Raw genomic sequence first — 15,512 nt, forward strand, 5'->3', positions numbered from 1 at the left:
TGGTCTTTCAAATGCAGTTATTACTGGCTTAAGGTGGAATAAAAGTTTTTACTGAGTTTTCTCTAGCTCAATGCAACTACTTTGTTTAATCTTAAGTTTAAAAACATTGAGTAAATGGAGCTCTATGCATCTTGCTACATACAAAAATCTAAGCTGTTTTGTAAAACCTCAGGTGGTCTGGGACCTGTTAGTTTACTAAGATACCTTTTAGTAACACAGGAAAGGCCTGTCTGACCAATCTGAAAGATAGGAAAATGACTCTATTGTGGTATCACAAAAAATAATAAAATATTCTTTAAGCAACACTCTGAATAGCAGACTAGGAAACAGAAGATTGGAAGAGTAGTGTAGGATTGTGCTTGGAAGAATATTCTTGTAAAACTATACAGCACCTCTGAAATATTTTCTAGAATGTATTCGAAGTATTCCACTTCTGATTACACAGTTGAATATTTGTTAAGCATGATTATGTACAGAATTACTCTGATTAGATGACTATATAATTTTTGCATTAAGTTTCCTCTTTTGATTATGCCTAGAGGGAAAGAACTATCCGTGAATTTCTTGGATGTGTGATACTTGTTCTCATGCATATATTCTTGAGACTTCGGAAATAGTTACATCTTGGTGGTAGTTTATGTTTGTTTTTTTTTTTTTTGAGACAGAGTCTTGCTCTGTCGCCAGGCTGGAGTGCAGTGGCGCGATCTCGACTCACCCGCAACCTCTGCCTCCCGGATTCAAGCAATTCTCCTGCCTCAGGCTCGAGAGTAGGTGAGATTACAGGCGCGCGCCACCACACCTGGCTGATTTTTGTATTTTTAGTAGAGATGGGGTTTCACCATGTTGGTCAGGATGGTCTCGAACTTCTGACCTCGTGATCTGCCTGCTTCAGTCTCCCAAAGTGCTGGGATTACAGACGTGAGCCACCGCACCCGGCCAGTAGTTTATGTTAAAATTCCACTCACCTCTGCTGTTTCCACTTGTCACTGTGTCATTTTGATGACCCAGCTCTTATTTTTGGGAGCTTATCAGTTACTACCTAAAGAACCCTGATGGCACCGCTCCAGGGCCACGGCCGTCTTCCCTTCTCGATATCTGCTCTGTTGGATGCTGCGATGACCGCAGCATTAGAGTGGGAGTTTCCTTTTGGGAATTAATCTATCAGCAGCTGTCACATAAAACATGACAGTAAATGTTGAGTGACAACAAATGACTGAGTGTATTCCTGAACATGGCAAGTTGACAGACACACATGAGCTTATAAAGAAAGACAAAAAGCTGGACTCCCTGACAACAGGCCCTAGGTCTCCATCTTAGAAGTACGAGACAGACTTGGGGAGAAATATAACTTCCCCAAAAGGAAAGCACTGATCAATTTTTAAAATTCAACACAGCACTCTGAATTTCTTAGGGAAACAGGGAGATTACCATAGATGGAAGAGAAGCTGAATGCCTGTTTTCTGCTGGAAGAAAAAGCTCAGGTGAACTGGACAACTTGTTGTTTTAATACTTAGCAAACCAACTGGGTAGATCAAACCTTAGGCCTGAAAGAACTGCTATGATAATTAATGTTCTCCGGTGGCTCAAGCCTGTAATCCCAGTACTTTGGGGGTCCAAGGCGGGCAGATCACAAGGTCAGGAGATCAAGACCATCCTGGCTAACACAGTGAAACCCCATCTCTACTAAAAATATAAAAAATTAGCTGGGTGTGGTGGCGGGCACTCGTAGTCCCAGCAACTCAGGAGGCTGAGGCAGGAGAATGGCATGAACCTGGGAGGTGGAGCTTGCAGTGAGCCGAGATCGCACCACTGCACTCCAGCCTGGGCGACACAGCGAGACTCTGTCTCAAAATAAATAAATAAATAAATAAATAAATAAATAAATAAATAAAATAATAATAATAATTAATGTTCTCATATTCATCTCTACATGTTGTTGTCATCAGAGGACATCTGACATCCACGGAGGGTTTCAAGTTGGTGAAAGAGCATTCCCAAATCCAACACACAGACTTTTAAGGTTGTCATTATACAAAACTCTGAAGTCCTTTGTAGTATCTTTGTTCTCTAAAGCACTGTTCCCAGTAGTTTTACTACTTCTCTTGACTATCAGCCATGTAACTTGTACTTTTTTTCCCAGATGAATTATATAATTTTTCCAAGCTGATTTTCGCTGGGAGACTTCCTGTCCATCTCCAGTCTCTCTACGACCCTTCAAGTTAATTTCTCATTCCTTCCTGATGGGATCTCTCAGTCCTTTCATCTGTGAATTTCATCAGTGTCCTCTCTACTCTCTCTTACAAATTATCAAGGCTGATGCTAAAAAAGCCCAGATTTAATGTCAATCCCTTTCCATTAAACTAGCCAAGCAACTAATAAGCCACATTTAATTACATATCCAGAACTGCATTACTGCCTTTTGAATTCAGGAGAAGAGAAGAGAAGGGTAGAAAGCTTTTGATGTTTTTTGATTAAAATCCATTTAACTCTTGAAATGCCCAAATGGCACAAGGATTTCTTGATTAGGTCTCTGGTGTAAGGAACTGGCTCTCTGCAAAGCTGCCTTAAATATGCTTCTTTCTAGGCGTTCATAGTGAGCTTTACTATTACTCTTAAAAACTGCAAAGGGGTCAGGCGCGGTAGCTCGCGCCTGTAATCTCAGAACATTGGGAGGCCGAGGCGGGCAGATCACATGAGGCCAGGAGTGCGAGACCAGCCTAGCCAACATGGCAAAACTCCGTCTCTACTAAAAATACAAAAAAATTAGCCAGCCATGGTGGCACACGCCTGTAATTCCAGCTACTAAGGAGGCTGAGGCATGAGAATCGCTTGAACCCAGGAAGCGGCGTTGCAGTGAGCCAAGACTACACCACTGCACTCCAGCCTGGGTACTGGAGTGAGACTCTGTCTCAAAAAAAACAAAAGAAAATCAAAAGAAACTAAAAAGGATTCAAGGTCATGGAACCCAGTGAGGCAAGCGGTCATTTACAGCATGTCACAAGAGCCCCAGAATCAACTACAACTTCCCCACAGATCTATACAGTGCACCCTCCCCTCACCTGCTCTCAACTTTTCACATCATACTCTCATTTACACAATAGAGGCAACGTTTTCCCTCCAGATGGTTATTACTAAAATAGATGGGTGATAAAAGGGGTCAAGGGTTGGCAATGTTTCTTAAAAGCTCACTCCAAGAAATATGCTTAAGTTTACAACTGAGAAGGCAGAGAAAAAAGAACCTGGAGTGGCAGGGCACAGGGCAGGTAAGAGTCCATACGGAAAAGGCCCCATGCAAGACTTCTCCAGTTCTCAGTATCTGTGGAATAAAGAAGGCGAATTGCAGAGGCACCACCAGATCTCAGAGGACAACTCCCCAGAAGTATACTGTGGAGTAGCAGCTCCTCTTCATCTCCTGCAGTGTTTTCTGCCTCAGTGACTGCGCCCAGACACCTAGACATCATCTTCAACTGCTTCCTCCACTGGCCTCTTCAACCAATTACTTGGTCTTTTTTTTTTTTTTTTAAATCCCTCAGACTCATTCAGACTCATCTCTTTCTAAATCCTAATTCTCTCAAAATTCTTCTCTTTCTCTCCCTACAACTATGCTAGTCTACTGTTTCTCATCTGGACTACTGCAACTGCCATCTAACTGGTCTCCAGGTATCCTCTCCTGCCCCATCCAATTTAGTCTCCAAACTGCATCCAGAGTGTTCTTTAAAAACCCGAATTCAGCTGGGCATGGTGGCTCATGCCTGTAACCCCAGCACTTTGGGAGGCCAAGACGGGTGGATCATGAGGTTAGGAGTTCAAGATCAGCCTGACTGACATGGTGAAACCCCATCTCTACTAAAAATACAAAAAATTAGCTGGGCGTGGTGGCGGGCACCTGTAATCCCAGCTACTTGGGAGGCTGAGGCAGAGAATTGCTTGAACCTGGGAGGTGGAGGTTGCAGTGAGCCAAGATCGTGCCACTGCACTCCAGCCTGGGCAACAGAGTGAGACTCCATCTCAGAAAACAAAAACAAAAACAAAAACAAAAACGAATTCCTGCTTAAAACCATCCACAGATGTGCCATGGCTCTGTGTGATCTGATTTCACTCACCTTTTAATTCTGACTCCTCCAGTTACTAGGTTTCTGCTATGCTGGCCTTCTTTAAGTTCTTTGAGGATTCAGGCATTCTGTTTTAGAGATTGTGTATAAATGGTCCCCTTTGCCTGGAAAGCTCTAAACCTATTTCCTTCCCTTAGACCTAATTTTATAAATCTACAGAGCTCAGCAAAATGCCACTTGCTTACAGAGGGCTTTCCTCTCTCCCACATTCTTTACTCTTCCTTTAAAGCATCCAGATTTAATTACATATTCATTTTTATTATTCACGTCATTTGTTTTTTTCTTTTGAGACAGAGTTTCGCTCTTGTCGCCCAGCCTGGAGTGCAGTGGCGTGATCTTGGCTCACTGCAACCTCTGCCTCCCGGGTTCAAGTGACTCTTCTGCTTCATCCTCCCGTGTAGCTGGCATTACAGACACTTGCCACCATGCCCAGCTAATTTTTGTATTTTTAGTAGAGATGGGGTTTCACCGCATTGGCCAGGTTGGTCTCAAACTCCTGACCTCAGGTGATCCGCCCGCCATAGCCTCCCAAAGTGCTGGGATTACAGGCGTGAGCCACTGCACCCCGCCGATTTATGTCATTTTCTTAAAAGATATGTCTCCCCTATTAAACTCTAAGCTCCACGCAGGCAGGAGCAATGCCTGTTATGCTCACTGCCATATCCCCAGTACCTAGTTTGGTGCTTGGCTCACTACAGACCTGCAGCAAACATTTGTAGGTAGGTAGGTAGGTAGGTAGGTAGGTAGGTAGGTAGGAAGGAAGGAAGGAAGGAAGGAAGGAAGGAAGGAAGGAAGGGAGGGAGGAAGGGAGGGAGGGAGGGAGGGAGGGAGGAAGGGAGGAAGGGAGGGAGGAAGGGAGGAAGGGAGGGAGGGAGGGAGGGAGGGAGGGAATTCTCTTTTTCTTTTTTACTCTCCTTATTTTATCATTCTCCTTTTCCCATCTCTGTTATTCTTTGAAGATGTATTAAGGCAGTAAGAAAAAACAACAAAAGATATGATGTCTTATAAAAAGAAAGTCTAATGACTTTAAATACATAAGAAATAAAAGCAAATAAATGCATCAAATAATTAAATATATAAAAATAATCAATCTGCCAAGGATATTGTCTCCTTTGGTGTCTCATCTGTTTTTAAGTTCTATTACTTGGATAGAACTTAAAATGGTCCTAAATCTGTATCACAGTTCCATTCTACCCCCTGAACCCAAGACCAGCATTTTCATCTTTCTCCTTAAGATATCAACTCATACTTCAACTCTAAAACCAAATTTATCACCTTTTCATGATGTATCATTTTATTAAGTTTCTTATTACTATGACTACCACCCAGATCATCCATGTTTGAAACTTCTTATGCATCTGGAATCTTCTGTTTTCCTAGATCCCTATCAGTCAATGGCCAAGTCCTGAAGACTCCATGTCTGCAGTCTCACTCATCCCTTCCTCTTCATCCCCATTCCCCATGTCTCACTGATCCCCTCCCTCCCTTCCCTCCTGTGCACCGCCATCTTTCATCCTGCCTGAGCATATCTCTGAACAGATCATTCCTGTTCTCAATAAGCTTTGCAACAATTATGATGCTGCTACCCCAGTGTTTCTCAACATTTAACGCATACCCACTTTTGATTAATATAAAAATTGCATACCCTTGTATACACAGACATTACAGACATAGAGATTTTTTTCTGTTCTTTAAATATAAAATTATAAAACTCAACGTGCTTCTTCAAACTCTACTCACTATATCCCTACCTCTGTCTGAGAATCACTATTGTTAGACTATGGACTCTCTGAAGGCAGGGCCTAGGCCAGTACCTAGTACATGACAGGCACTCAATAAAGGGCCTTGTTTATTAAATAAACTTGCTTATTTAATAAATAATATTTAATAGGACTATTATTAAGTAATAGTATTTAATAGGACTTGTTTATTAAATAAACTACTAAACCTTGACGTTCAGGGTTATCCACGATATAAACTCAGTCCAGTTGTCCAATTTCAATATCCTACTATTCTCTAGTTGCACTTCACAGCCGGTCAAATTATTCCAGCGGTTCTCAAAGCATGGTCCCAGGACCATGGGCATCAGTACCATCTGCGAACTCATTAGAAATGCAAATTCTCAGGCCCCACCCTAGACTTGCTGAATGGGAAACTCTGGTCTAAGAACAGGAGTAGGAGTAGAGCCTAGTAATGTGCGTTTTTATTAAGTGTTTCAAGTGATGCACGCTAAAGTTTGAGAACCACTGAAGTCGCCTATTCATTCTTATGTAAACATTGTCCTTTCTATGTCCATGACTGTTCTTACATTCCTTCTATGGGGAAACACCTCAGAACCTAGTCCAGAGCCTGGGTAGTGCTCAGTAAATGTTTGTTTTGTTTTGTTTTGTTTGACTGAACAGCCAAGAACCATATGAGGCCCACTTGATAGCCCTCATATAACTTAACTGAAATCACGCTTCTTTTTATGTTTACACTATTTCAGCTGACATTCAGAAATGCAAACTCATTCATAGTAACAATGTCGATATTCTAAAAGCATAAATTGACTATAATTTTCTATATTTTGAGAGTAAACCACGTATCATCTACCTTTCGGCATTCACAGCTTTTTACAAATTTTGTCATTTGTAAGATCTTAAGAGGAGATACCTGTTCTCAATTCCAAAGTGAAAAGACTTAAAATCTTTAAATTTAATAATTCAAATTTTCTAGAGCTGAAGGTAGGTACTTATTGATACTTATCTGTCCAATTATTGAGTGTCAAAATCATACAGTTGCTCCTGGGAGCCAGGTGAGACACTGGCTAACCTTGAAGGCAATGCAGGCAAGTAAAGACTTGCACTAAACAGGCAGATTCTCATGAGGAAGAAAATTGAAACCAGGAAGAAAAAGAATCTGGTGTTCCAAGCTGAAGAGAATTCACCTAAATTCCCAGATAACAGTAAAACCCACACACATGAAATGTAGTAAGTCATTAATTTGAAAATTAAGAGAAATACAATTGTTCATTGTCTTAAAGGAAAAAAAACTGTATAATAAAAACTTGAAAATACTAAAATACTACATACACACACAAATAGCCACAAAGCCAAGGTCATTTAAATGGCAGAGGTCATATAAGTCCTTCTAAGGAAATGGGATGTATTCTTGATATTAAGATGATACTTCATCAAAAAGACATGATTGGCAGGAAATTGCCAGAGACTACCGTCAGATTATGTTGGGAGCAATCTTATATTACCTAGGACAATTTTCCCCTTTTTAGTTAAGGAAATAGCTTCAGAAACATTACGTTACTTTCGCAAGATCACAGGTTTAAGCTATGTCACAGCCCAGGTCTACTTATTCTTAGACCAGAGATCCTGTCGTTATACCATTCTATTGTCCAGGAGAACCAAGATCTGCTGATGACCAAGAACCACAAAAGAAAACACGTTAAATTTTTAAGCAAGACGACTTGTAACTAAATCCATCTGATTACTCGCCAGGTACATGAACCATCTTTACCAGGTCTTTAGCATGTTGCCTAACAAACTATGGTAAAGTCCATGAAAAGCTCAAGACAAAAATGTGGTTTCAATGTTATGAACATTTTCAAAACCAGGGTCATATAGAATTTAAATACGTAACAAGCAAACCTTAGTACATAAAATAAGCAGATGGCTCTTTTATAGACACCCTGAAATGGGTTAAGTAAATGATAACAAACAATCTCCAAGAAGCTCTGTTGCTTTTGTTCTGCAACTCTCAAAACACAGGCTGAAACAATGTATTTTTAATTTGATGGTTGGCCTGATCCTTCTTCAAGTTCTGGTTTCAATAACTCCCAGAGACAACTCTTAACCTGTTAATCCATTTTAAATATATAGGTCAAACATCATTTCAATAATGAAATATCTAAACTCCCACCCATACTCCAGTTATTTTATGTACTAACTATGACATAATCTTTTTGGTTGTAGAGTTTTAGGACTGAGAAGGAAGGACTTTTGACACCATGTAATTCAATAACATCATTATGTAAAAGAAAGAACTAAGATTTCTGAAACAACTTTAATACAACAAAAAGCTTGGTAATCCTTGGGATTACTCTAGAGAGAGGTCGTAGGAAAGTGTGCCGAGTATCCTGTGTGTTAAATGCACACTGCTCTCCATATTTCTATCTTGTTTGAAATATTGTGAGTACATACCGCTTTTAAAATTAAAACACAAAATTCAAAGCAAGGGTTTGCTGCTTAATTTTCTTAAGATTTTAAGAATTAAAAAAAAACACTGGATAATCTGGTAGGAAAATTTCAGTAACATTACTTTGAAAAAAATTACTATATACAGAGGGGTCCCCCCTCCCCCCAACACTCAGAAACACTGTCATTCATCCTCATAACATCCCATAACATAGAGTAGGAAATAAAAGGTGAGAAAAGATAAAGTCTTTATAACAGAGAATGACTCTAATTTAAAATTTTCAAAAACATTAAGCCTTATAATAATATTTCAGTGACAAATAGAGCCTTTAAGATTGTATAGCTGAAGAAACCGAGGCACAAAAAGACAAAAATTAGAAAGCAGAGGCAAAAAATTAGTAACAGCTTTAAACTTAAGATTGCAAATCCTGAACTTTATATCCTAGGTAAAATTCCAAGAACTTCCTTTGCTGAAGGGAAAAATAAAAGGATGCATATGCCTTATTCACAACAGCTTGTGTGAATGTACTAAGATACATGTGAATAATGTATCTACATTATTAACATACCTATTGTTGTTTCGACAATTTCGGCAGTTAACACACTCCAGAGGGTCAATCTGAGGCACGGCCGTGTACATTCCACCACCCTGGACAGGAAGGAGTGTCAGAGAAAAAGAAAAGAAGAAGGAATGCTGAAGGTACTCACAGACCAGTAGCCAAATAATCACAAATACACATGAGCCATGTCAACCATAAATGGACACACAGTATATTCTAACCAACTCCCAGAGCAACGTCATTGTGAATATCACTGACCCATATTCACAAAGGAGTGAATGAGAGTTCTGCACTAGATTAAACTGTATTCCAAAAACTTCACTGCCATGTTTTCCTACGTATTTCTGTACTAGACAAAGGTAAATAAATGAAGGGAAAAGTTTAGTCACTTCCCTTCAAATCTAGTGGGCCAAAAATACATTATACATTATAGCTTCCATTCATTTTCCCTTTCTTGGCAGTCAGGGAAGAATTTCATGTGATGCCAGTTGGAGAAACAGGGTGTAAAACCTGTGTAGATGATGTCACATGATAAACTCATCTTCATTTTCCTGTAATTATTTCAATTAGGTCTGTTCACTTGACAACGCTAAGTTTTAAAGCATGCTATATTTTTCCAGATGGAGTAGATCTTCAGCCAGCAATGACCTGGAGGGGGTGTGTTAATATTTGGATGTTGCTTTTGGCGGAAACTGCCCAGCAATTAAGAAAAATGCCCAGATTAACACATACCTCATTGTAAAATGTTCACTTGACAGACAGCAAGGTTCTTCAAAAATGAAGTTAAAAATTAAACTAGCCTGATAGTCAGAGGCAGAATTCTGCTTTCAGAAGAAAAACAGCAGAACTGAATTTGCTAAAAGGTGGGAGAGGCTGTCACACTGCACCCAAACCCAAAGCAGGCCTTCAAGGTTAGGAAAAGTTCAGGCAATTGTTTTTACTAGAATACTTTCCATTTCCATTCATTTCATAACAGCAGCCAGAATCTAAGCAAACCAAAAGTCCTGAAAATTTCCTTCAGTGTTTCTGATCCAACCAGCAACAGGAATTATTAAGAACATATCGAGAGAAAGAACTCTCCTATACTATATTCCAACTGAGGGAAAACCTGAAAGGCTCAGAAAATGAAGTTCACAACCTGCAGGGTACCGTTGTGACTTAGGGATTCTCTGAATCCCTCAACACGTTGAAGTTAGTGCAATGATTTTTAGGGTCACTAACACTGTTAAAATTTCTCTATTTCCCCCACCCAGAAAAGTAAGAAAACGAATAGTTTAGAATCACAGATAACTTCTGACATTGTACACCAAATGGGGCACCTATTATTTAAATAGAAATTCATTGTTCAAAAAACCCAAGGTTCCGTGTTCAAACACTAAAGCAAACATGGGCCTTATGTTTTCTTCTTATGGAAACAGTGTGTGCTATTCAAACGTTAATGCTCTCTGCTTCAGTTTTCTTGGACAATGGTAGTACTTTGGACTAGGAATGGTGACCAGAAAAGTTTAGAAAGTCTGAATACATGCTGTATCTTTCCACACAAAATAGTGAAATCATGATTCTCTTTTAGTAATGAGATGCATTAAAGCAAATTAATATTTCTTCCACAACATACAAAAGCTAGGTCACATAAAAGCTATTCAATTTCTAGCTTTAAAATATGAGTATATATTAGTTTTGTTCTCCAAATAGATTTTAATAAATCTTTAATAAACTGAAGATGGGGGGAAAAAACCTCTAAGCTTCTTCAAATTGTAGCATATTGTGGGTCATGGTAAATTTATTTGTAATCAGAACAGTGACAAAAACTGAATGCTTAATTCCATCAATTAAACAAATTATCTATTTGATCAAAAGTAATATAGATGTGCATTCAAACAATGTCATAAATCAAACTTTCTAGTGCAGAGAACCCCACGTAAGTCTAAAATATGCTAGTCATTCTACTCCCATTTCAAAAATTAAACGCTATCAACTAGTTACCTCTGAAATAAGGTTGTCTTAAGGGTTTATCACTCTTTGTGTGGCTAAAGAATACTAACATCGTAAAATGTAAAAAGCTTACCAGCCACAACAACAAAACATATTGGGCAAAACAAACAAAAGAAGCCCATGAAAGGTCAGAAGTCACAACCCGGTGGCCTGCAGAGATGTTTGGCACGGCCTACGTATGTTTTCAAAAATTTGAATTAGGTGCCAGCATGTAAAAATCTGTCAATTTCACTTGGATTTACAGAGGTTCTGAAAAATCAGAAAGTTTGGCAACACTGCGCCCTCAGCCCATGACGACTGTAAGTGTCAAACCGCGGCTGTTTCCTGAAGACACTGTCTGTGCTCTCCAGGTGGCCATCGCCTCCAGTGCTACCATCTCACTCCCACAATTTCCTGATCTGCCTGACTCTTCAGCATTTGCATTTTCAAGACCCTGCTCTCGATAAATCAAATTTAAAGTATTTGGTATTTCCATTTCATCTAAAGAACAACTTCCAGTCTGTTCATTGCTGGTATTCCACTTTCAGTGTTAAATAATTTTAAAATGAAACTAAACTGATGAACGTAACTATTACCTGGCAATAGAAAACAACTTACAAAGACTACTCCGGATCAAAGGGCTGCCAGTGATCCATGCTGTTTCCATTCGAGGAAACTTGTGAGGTTTCTATACTGAACAAAGCCAAGCATGCTGTCCCTGTTCTGGTACTTGGCACCCTGAGGGACAGAGGGGCTTTTATTTATAGTTAGGTCTCTTACATTCACTAGATGATGAGGATGTTCAAAATCCACGTGTGTCCTGGTTAGAGAGTTGGTGTGCCCGGAGTAAAGCCCTCCATTTAGGCTCCCATTCACAATTCCATTGACTCCGTTGGGGACCTTATGGTGAAGGTGGGAATAGCCACTGCTGAGACCGCCATTGGTTAGGAAGCCTCCGTGAACATTTCCATTTATCTGACTTGCTCCTGAGAGAGTGGTGTAGTCCACCATCTGCCCATTCACATCTGATCCTTGGTAGAGATACCCTGGTGGGTCATATTCTGTTAAAAGAGAACAAAAAAGACACACACGCACACACACACGCACGCACACACACACGCGCACACACGCGCACACACACACGCACACACGCACGCGCACGCACACACGCACGCGCACGCACACACGCACGCACGCACACACGCACACACATGCACATACGCACACACGCACGCACACACACGCACACACACACGCGCACACACGCGCACACACACGCGCACGCACACACGCACGCGCACACACACATGCACACGCACGCACACACGCACGCACGCACACACGCACATACGCACACATGCACGCACACACACGCACGCACACGCACACACGCACACAGTAAGACACTAAAAAGGACAATCTTCTTGCTGAGAAGGTCTTACAGATAAAACCCCTACGAAACTACAAATAGACTAAAATAAAAACATTTTTAAAATGTTCACTTAAAGCCTACTTGTAAGACATGCTTTAATAAAGTTACTGCTATTATTTTCCATAGAGTGTAGAGATAGCTGTGAACTCTGAGTTAATTATGATTCTGTTAACGGGAAGAAAAATCACCTGGGGAGAAATTACTCAAAAGAGAATGAATATATTGGGCAAGCTGAAACTATCAGAGTACTGGCAATACTAGGAAAAAGTGCTTAAACTCCTATATATTATACTTCTAAGTGCTGAAAAAAACTGCATAAAATGACAACAAAAGACTAGCTTTAGGTGGGGTATTTCAAGTAGCAATAAACAACTCCGTTAAGTAAAAGGATGGACTTGTATATACAGTCACTGATCATTCATATAGCTCCTTAGTCATTACAGCCAATTTGGAAGGTGTGGAGTACCAAAGGCAAAAAGTGATTCTATTTTCTTTTCTTTTCTTTTTTTTTTTTTTTTTGAGATGGAGTTTCGCTCTTGTTGCCCAGGCTGGAGTGCAATGGCGCAATCTTGGCTCACTGCAACCTCTGCCTCCCGGGTTCAAGCAATTCTCCTGCTTCAACCTCCCAAGTAGCTTGTGCGTGCCACCACATCCGGCTAATTCTTTGTATTTTTAGTAGAGACAGGGTTTCACCGTGCTAGCCAGGTTGGTTTCGATCTCCTGACCTCGTGATCCGCCCACCTCGGCTTCCCAAAGTGCTATGATTACAGGCGTGAGCCACTCCGCCCAGCCTTCTATTTTCTTCTATTAAAAGCATACAAATGACTGCCTCAAAACTGATTTCCAGAGGCACATCTACCAGATATATTTAGAAAAAGTAAAGTATCTCTTAGAAACTAGAGTGTCCAAACTGTACAGGATTTGTTGTTGGAGTCTGGATAAATTCTTGGAAGGTAGGAGAGCTTGCCAAGGCTGGATTAGGTGTCCCTCCTTTCCTTAGCTGCCCGCATTACTGTGTGCTCTCGCCCAGGTGTGTAGTCTCAGTACACCTGCTTGTGGTCTCACTAAACTACACACTTTGAGAGGGCAGAGGTGGTGTTTATTTTATTTACCATTACATCTCCACTGTCCAGAACAGTGCCTGGTATACAGAAGACGATGATTATCTTTTGAATAAATGACTGAATGAACACCACCATGAGAATTTTCCATTTTTAAACATTATCAGGTCACAAAGTAGGATGACTTTAATCTGATTAATATGGCTGGGACGACCAGATTAATGTTCTCTTTTAATGATTCAACACGCACTCACACAATTAAAGGCAATGGCATTAAAACCATTTAGAAAATCAAATGATCACCATCCCTTTCAGATTAATACTTCTCTTTTCATGATTCAACACGCACTCACACAATTAAAGGCAATGGCATTAAAACCATTTAGAAAATCAAATGATCACCATCCCTTTCAGATTAATACTTCTCTTTTCATGATTCAACACGCACTCACACAATTAAAGACGATGGCATTAAAACCACTTAGAAAATCAAATGATCACCATCCCTTTCAGCCTGATGCAGCCACCATCTCTCCCCCTGTCTCTTGGAAGGCATCATTCAATACAAACAGAGTATTTTCTTCCCCCAGAACTGGTAACTAAAAGGGGAGCATGCGTGAGAACTGGCTAACAGCCACTGGAAGTGCCTGCTGGGGTCCTCCCTCACTTTTCTTTCATTTCCTTATTCTGGAGCCAAAGGGGAAACCAAAAAACTTCCTCCCACCAAAGACTAAACTCTCTGCTTGATTTGATTATCCTATTTTATAATAGCTGAGATAACAGGAAAAGTAGGACAGTGAGGTGAAGAGAACTGAAGGAAGAGAAAAGAGAAAGGGGGTTCTAGGTTACTTCACTGTTATTTCAAAGCAGGGCCATCATCGATGTTCAAGCACACGTATTCCTAGACACACTCCAGGGAGAGGATGCCATGCTGGAGCAGTCTTGAGTCCATCAGGTACAGAAACAGGGCTGCGTTATCCTCATCGGTGAAGTGTCATTCAGTGACAGTGACTTAGACAAGTTTTCACTACCTGCTTTCCATCATGGCTTTTCTATTCCCTGTTGACAAGCTCTGTACCAGTGTAAAGGTGTTCCTACAGCAATTCCAGAGCTCAGGCTTCAAATATGCGTCCTCTTTGGTGGTCCAACAAAGCCGGAGTTTCCCAGCAATAAGTCAGCTATTTACTTAGAGACCTGCTTAGTTTTGGCTTTGGTGTTTATGTCTGCTGGGCAATTTAATTTGATGCTCCACTTACTCTGGCTGACAGCTAGAACAGTTTTAAAGTCATCTCCTCTGAATGAAGAGTATCTAATGTGTTTCATACCATGACACTAATATACAACAGTGTTAGAAATCAATATTTATTCTGACAATATTTGTCTACCCATCTTTAGAAAAAGAGAAGGAAATATTTATGAGTGACTTACTTTGTATGGTATTCTGCTGGCGATTCTTCCACAGGCACATTGCAATGAAAACCATCAGAATGAGGACCATGACGCCCAGCACACAGCCAACGATCAGATATAACATGTCACTGCTTCTGGCAGGGCTGGTTGCAGGCCCCACATTTCCTCCACTTCCCAAAGAATTTGGAGGGGTACTCAAGTCTTTGACAGGATATTCAGAAGCTCCAGGAACACGTTTCACTAGTTGAAATATAAAGGAAAACATGATGTCAGAGTGAATACAGACTCCATGAAATGGTTTACTCTCTGAAGGAGGTCTGGTTAGGAATGCAAGCCAGCCTGTTTACTCTTGTTACTGAGATGACCTGACCACCAATGAGTCACAAAGAGGGCTCCAAAGTTTAAAAACTTGATGTGCCAAAGTTTTAGTCCACAAACTTTAGAGAAATCCTAAAGGCAAAGGAACATATGCACTTGGTCTAATCCAAACTGCTATATGATTATCTGCTTAACTGTACTTGGAGAAAACTCCCAGTGTTGAAATAAAAGTGTTTCCACTTAGGCCGGGCGTGGTGGCTCACGCCTGTAATCCCAGCACTTTGGGAGGCCGAGGTGAGCAGACTGTCTGAGCTCAGGAGTTTGCGAATGGCCTGAGCAACACAGGGAAACCCCGTGTCTACTAAAAATACAAAAATTAGCCAGGCGTGGCGGTGGGTGCCTGTAATCCCAGCTACTGGGGAGGCTGAGGCAGGAGAATTGCTTGAAGCCGGGAGAAGGAG

The 15,512-nt window shown here is 40.6% G+C and overlaps 1 protein-coding gene across 7 annotated transcripts in view; it reads right to left on the reverse strand.

The window, feature by feature from the left end:
• The window catches only part of CDON (cell adhesion associated, oncogene regulated), a 105,221-nt gene that overhangs the window by 11,401 nt on the left and 78,308 nt on the right, over positions 1 to 15,512 (reverse strand). For 5 of the 7 annotated variants that reach the window (XM_063608866.1, XM_034934010.3, XM_034934005.4 and 2 more), the window contains 3 exons: positions 14,752 to 14,973; positions 11,611 to 11,891; positions 8,869 to 8,948 (listed from right to left, as the gene is read on the reverse strand). In XM_063608866.1, coding sequence (XP_063464936.1) covers positions 8,869 to 8,948; positions 11,611 to 11,891; positions 14,752 to 14,973 — 583 coding nt within the window. The remainder of the gene's footprint in view (positions 1 to 8,868; positions 8,949 to 11,610; positions 11,892 to 14,751; positions 14,974 to 15,512) is intronic. The other 2 variants (XM_063608868.1, XM_034934009.3) reach the window with 1 other exon arrangement.

The sequence above is a fragment of the Pan paniscus genome, chromosome 9 (genome assembly GCF_029289425.2).
Source record: "Pan paniscus chromosome 9, NHGRI_mPanPan1-v2.0_pri, whole genome shotgun sequence".
In the NCBI taxonomy this organism is placed as follows: Eukaryota; Metazoa; Chordata; class Mammalia; order Primates; family Hominidae; genus Pan; species Pan paniscus.